The 6206-nt window shown below is 47.4% G+C and overlaps 1 protein-coding gene across 1 annotated transcript in view; it reads left to right on the forward strand.

Moving 5' to 3' along the window:
• Positions 1 to 4128, forward strand: part of Specc1l (sperm antigen with calponin homology and coiled-coil domains 1 like) — a 147747-nt gene extending 143619 nt beyond the window's left edge. Inside the window, exon 15 of the mRNA XM_048784893.1 lies at positions 1598 to 4128. Within this exon, the coding sequence (XP_048640850.1) occupies positions 1598 to 1687 (90 nt within the window). The 3' untranslated portion in view covers positions 1688 to 4128. The remainder of the gene's footprint in view (positions 1 to 1597) is intronic.
• The last annotated feature ends 2078 nt before the right edge of the window (positions 4129 to 6206 follow it).

The raw sequence follows: 6206 nt of genomic DNA on the forward strand, positions 1-6206 counted from the left end.
AAAAAAAAAAAAAAAAAAAAAGAAAGAAAGAAAGAAAATACTATGTCTAAATGTAAAGCAGGGCTTTTACTGCTAGGGATTCTTTTACTGTATAAATGGATTACTTCACCATGGCATAGACCACAGTGTGTAACTCAGACCTCATGGGGCTATCACAGAAAGTTCCTGGGACCCCCACATTCCTCTGCAGTCCTCCAGGGCCACCTCCCCAACCCTGAGTACCCATAACCATAATTTAAAATAGCTGCCAGGTGCTATTTTAATAAGGTAATCTCAGCAGCTCCAGATTACAGTTTGGAATTACAGTTTGGAAACTGAGATAGGAGGATTGCAAGTTCAAAGCCAGCCTCAGAAATGGCGAGGCGCTGTCTCTAAATAATAATGCAAAATAGGCTGGGGACGTGGCTCAGTGGTTGAATGCCCCCGAGTTCAATACCTGGTACCACCCCACACCCCGCCAAAAAAAAAAGAAAAGAAAAAGAAAAAAAAAAACAGCTGCATGCACCTTACACAAGTTTTTATACTCATATTTACACTATAAGAGTATTCTCGCCACAAATATATTATCAAGGTGGCACACAGATGTAGTTCCAGCTACTTAGGAGGCTTAGGTTTGCTTGAGCCCACAAATTTGAGATCGATCAACTTGGGTTGAACAAGACTCTATCTCAAAAAAAAAAAAAAAAAAATCTTGCATTGAGTAAACAGCCTTCTGTTTTCTATACTGAGATATACAGGATGGCCCTCCTAACCCTATGTGCTCAGCAGCATGTTCTGGGCTCCTTGTCTGTAGAATGGTCCTCAGACTTGCTACCCTTGCTCTTCAGCAGCAGTGAGTGAGTTACAGCTCCTGAGAAAGATACTGGGACAGGGAGCTGTCGGACCATGAATCCCCATTTCATTTTCCTTATACAGTCAATTCCCGTCTCACAAGTCACTGCTAATATATAGAATGCAGCTAAAGAATATTGTCTTTGAAGGGCTGGGGTTGTGGCGCAGAGATAGAGCGCTTGCCTACCATACATGAGGCACTGGGTTCCATCCTCCTCACCACATAAAAATAAAAATGAAGATATTGTGTCCACATATAACTAAAAAATAAAAATTAAACTTAAAAAAGAATAGTGTCTTTGATGATTTCTGACTTGCCCATGGTGAAGGTCATCAGTGTTGCTACTGGTAGCCCCTGAAATAGGAAGCCCTCCCAAGCCAGTGCCTGAAGCCAAACAGGTTCTCAGAAGTGTCCCATGGGGAGTGGCCTCAGAAGAGAGGCAGGTAGCCGGGTGTCAGAGGTCCCCCAAACCAAATGAAACCCTTCCAGCCTTGGAAGCTGTGGCAGGGAGTACGGAAACAACCCTGCATATGGCTCTGGGGTAGGCTTGTGTAGGAGCAGGCAGTTTGAGGATGATACTGATACCCTGGGAGAAGATGCCTCCCATTGCACTTGAAAGAAATGGAGGAGGTGTCCTGAGCCAGGCCTCTGAATTGTGTAATCAGGCTTAGACTAAAAATCCTTTACTATCAATGTGATAAGGAACCTGTTGGGATGGGATAGGAGGTAACCTGCAATCCTAACTAAGCCTCTTCTTACTCTCAGGACATTAATGAGATGGTACGGACTGAAAGGCCAGATTGGCAAAATGTGATGCTGTACGTGACGGCGATCTACAAGTACTTTGAAACCTGAGCATACCAGTAGAAGCTGCCACTGGCTGGGGACCTGAACAGTCACCAAACAACACCAACACTATTAGCTATGCACCCCCAAAGCTTTCAGCGACTCTGGGCTGCCCTGCGATGTGTGAGCCTCAGCCCGGTACTCTGTGTCCAGAGAACTCAGGCCATATGGCCCACGGTGCAGAACTGGGCTCTTCCATATGGCCTTTGCTATGGGCACAACACGCAACACAAAAGCTGACTTTCTTCTGAAGAAAACATCAGACTCCATCAAGTGCCCTAGGGTGTAAAAACAAAGAGGCTTGTCTCTACCCAGACTTGGGAAAAGGGATTGAACTATGGGGGACTCCCAGGAGTTGGTGAAAGCTTTAGCTACAGAACTTCTCGACTGTCACCCGTGTGGGTTCCATTGATGGTGTGAACCAGGTGGAAAGAAGATACCTGGCAGGTGTCTGCTCCCTAGGGCTGGGGTGGATCCAGCTATGGCCCTTTACATGGCCTGGTTTCTAGCATCACTACAGAAATGGGACAGCAACCCTTCCACAGTGCTGTCCTGGCTGCGGTGGTTTAGGAGTTTTTAACTTGAGTTAACAGAGTGTCAAGAAGCATAGCACAGGCATTCCCAGCCCACAGCCGGGTATGTCTGCTGCCACTGGGCTTCTGTTGGCAGAAAGCAGGTAGGGCTCTTGGCTCACTGGCAATCTGCCTCCAGCCCCAGCTCTGGCTTCAGGTTTCTGAGTGAAAGGACTGGTTATAAAAAGTTATCCTAGTTAAAATTTTTGTTTTATTATGAACAATATTGTGAAAAATAGCTCCTAATCTGTTAGTACCAAAGTTAAGTTGTTTTAGTAAGCATAGGAATAAAACACAAAATTTGGACATTAGCATGGTGAGAGCAAGGAGTGAAGTAAGTAGTAGCAGGAGAAAAAAAAAAGGACACAACATAAGGAGTCCAGACAGTATAATTTTAAATCACCACTGATTTGCCAAGACATCCGCCTCGTGGGCAGGAATATAAGAGTGCCTTACCTCTCCCTTCGTCAGGACAACCGTGTCCTCCATGGCCAGGGCAGATGGCAGCAGGGATTCGGCGAGGAGATGCCGCACAGCTGTGCCCTCCTTCCCCAGGTGCTGGTTCTATGCTGTTTGAACCACAGCCTTACTTAGAGGTGGTCCATTGATGACCTTAACTATTTTGGAGCCCATATCTCATGTGTGCCTGACACAGTAGCCCTTGGTTTAGATAATGTCAAGAACTGTCTTAACTTCCAAAATACATCTGTTTGGCACCTGCAAGGCACCATGAGGAGGACTGGCTACCAGTGGAGACAGGGTGGCAGCCCCATTGACCAGATGTACCCTGGAGCCCTACTGCGGATACATTCAGCTGTGGGCAAAGGGTCTACATTCAAGTAAGAAGCTCTAGACTAGGAGTTTGAAGCATCTGTGGAGCCTAGAAAAGTGGTTATTAAAAACACAAGTAGATAGATAACTGTCTGCCCTGAAGTGTCCTAACCTGGCAGCTCAGACTGCTGCCCCTGACTGAGGGCTCTGTGGCAAATGCCCATTTTCAGCTAAAAGAGAGGCCAAGTGAGCACCATCAAGTCTCAGAGCATGCCAGAAGATCCTCCAGGCACCTGGCTCAGTCCTCTGGCTGAGTTCTATTCTTATTCCTGTCCTTGTTGCTCTTCTGACAGGCAGTTGTGAGTGTGAGAATCATCATTTCTAATTGTCTCTCAACTTAATTTTTCTGAGTTGCTGCCCCTGCTCCCATTTGCCCTCAAGTTCACTGTCTGCATCTAGGGTGTCTGATCTGTGGTCATGTTTTTGTTAATTTATTGTATCATGGAGGGTGAGCTGTTATGTTCTATGAATGAGAAGACTTTCCTAGGTCTGCAGTTCCCAACTTTGTCCCATGCTGACTGCATGAGTCCAGCCTTGGCAGCTCATTCTCAAGTGGAGGTTGTCAGAGTCTTCTGGAAGAAGGTTTTGGGGAAAGGTGGCCACTGCCAATGGGATGTGTCCATGTAGATAGCATATCTGTTCTGGAATTCAAGGACCAGCAGCAGGAGCAGAGGGTAGGCTTAGGGAAGATCCACCTGTTTGGAGGCTCACCTCCAACCCCCCCATTCCCTGGGAAAGTCAGCTGCCCACATTAGTGTAAGGGCCCAGGTGGTCCAGAAGCATTGCTTTTTGCCTCTTCTAGCAGGACCCTTATAACACTATCAGATTTTGTTTTGTTTTGTTTTTTAAAAGTTATATTTGGAGGTGCTCTTATTCCAGGGGTACCTGCTATGAAGCTTCCAGGAAGTCACTTTGCCTCTTCTCCCTTCAAGCACAAGCTTTACTGCAAAAGGGCCAGTTTACCTTTCTATTTCTTTGGATCACAGGCTTCTGCTGACTAATGAATGATACTTGGTTATTTTATTCTAATAAATATTCTTGAATGTATTAAATTGTTAAAACATGTCCAGTTTGAACTTTTCTAGCTTGCCTTCTCTCTCTCCCGCCCCTGAGTCACACAAACTCTGGTTGCTGCCTCCTGAGAAGTTACCTCAGTATCTAGCCTTCAGCTTCTTCCAGTGACTACAGACTCATTCTTCATGTGAGAAGAACCTGGCTATGGTGGGAAACTTGGGTGCACCTCCTCTAGTCCCTTGCCATGTGGTCTCTGAACATTTGAAACCCAAGAGGGAAGGGGCAGATGTACCCAGAGGTTCCAGCCTGCCCTGGGACACTCAAGTTCTGTGACATGCTAAGACCCCAGAAACAACAGAAGGGCCCCCCTCCCCCTCCAATACCTGAGAATGGAAGCCCCAAGCATAGCCCAGACACATGCCATCAGGAGCTCCCAAAAGGTTGTCTTTTTTAGAAATGTTGTGTCTTCTAATGATTTTTGGAGTGTATAAAAGTACAGAGAAAAGGTAAGGGGGGTGGGGGAGATACTACCTGCAATTAAGTGTCTCTTTCTCCCCCACCCCTTCTCTATGAGGATGGAACCACAAGGGATGTTGTACATACTAAACAAGCTCCCTTACCTCTAAGCTGCATCCCCAGCCCCCTCTGTATCTTGTATGCAATGATTTTGAACCCCCTGAAATAATCAGCCCAGCAATAATGTCTTGTCCCCTTGCACATTATCGCATGCGGAGAAGTCCATGTGGCTACCACCTGCACATGGGGAAGAGCTGACCCATCCACCTGGACCTGTGCTTCCCCCCTCCAGAGAGGAGGAATACCTTACCCAGACCCTGAGCCTGACCCCCAAGTGCTCCTTTTATAGCCCAGTTTATTTGCCTGGTACCTGTAGGGCCAGGCCAAGTCTCATACTGCCTGCCTCAGGGCAGCACCGCTGGGGAAGCATCACTTCCACCTTGACTTAGAGAAAGTTCCAGAGCCTCTTTGAGGGGAAGCTTTGATGGGTGGGAAGAGGAAAACAGGTTCTAGTGAGAGTGGAGAGATCCAGAAAGGCCTTTCCATCCACAGACTTTGAGAGGCTAAGATGCTAGATCCAGATGACTGCACCATGGGCCCTGGTGGCATCCAATGGTCAACTCCAACCATACCATCAGAGACCAATACTTCTCACAGTCTCAGTGGCTTGGATTATTTCAGGTTGTCTTAGGTCCAGACATAATGGGTCTCAACGTGCAAACATTGCCCTGTGTTCTGTGTAGGGTGAAGGATGGATCCTGAGTTGCTGGTATTCAGAGTTCTGACCCCAACAGGCCAGAACTAACATGGGAGGGTACAGGAGAAGAGGGTGCCAATTTTCCTGAGGAGAAGGGAATAAAGGGCATGAGGGCAAGTCAAAGGTGTATGGAAAACCAACTGACCACCTGACTTAAAACACCAGACCCAGAGCAGAGCTTGGAAGGATGGATCCTTATCCCTAGGAGGCCTCTGACTTCTAGAAAGAACCAGAATGCCTGGGGACAGACACCCATCTAGCAGGAAGCAGATATGCTCTGCAGAGACTGCAGTGCCATGTCCCATCAAGGAGTCTACTGTATGAGATAGGCATTGAGCAGGAGCCTGCACATAGTGTCCTCCCCAAGTTGGGCACCAGTGCTGGTCGTGTTTCCACCTCTATGAAGTGGTGACCTCAAGAAGGGACCCTCTTGTCAGGCATCATCTCTAACATGGAAGAGGAAGACTTGGCAGGTCTCAGGGGCTGAGGGTGTAGGAAGAACAGTGAAGTGGTATAGGACTATCTGAGGGTAATGAGTGAAAAGCCCTGGCATGAAGGGTTGCAGGGTGCTGTCACCTCTCACTGTGGAGCCAGGACAGGGCTCCATTCCCTTTAGGACCTTTTTCCCATCTTCACTAATGCACAAATCAGCTGGTGGATTGCTCTTTGTCCCGCAGTGGTCAGAAGCAGACATGAGACAGAATCTTCCCATGCGGCTGAGTTGGAGGATGGGGGCAGGTTTTGCCCCTGGATCTGCCAAGGGTTCAGGTGACTGGGATTGTTTCTTCTGGTATGACTGTCTTTTCAGGATTTCCTTCACACTGAGGATATACTGAAG

Source organism: Marmota marmota, unplaced genomic scaffold (assembly GCF_001458135.2).
Source record: "Marmota marmota marmota unplaced genomic scaffold, marMar, whole genome shotgun sequence".
In the NCBI taxonomy this organism is placed as follows: Eukaryota; Metazoa; Chordata; class Mammalia; order Rodentia; family Sciuridae; genus Marmota; species Marmota marmota.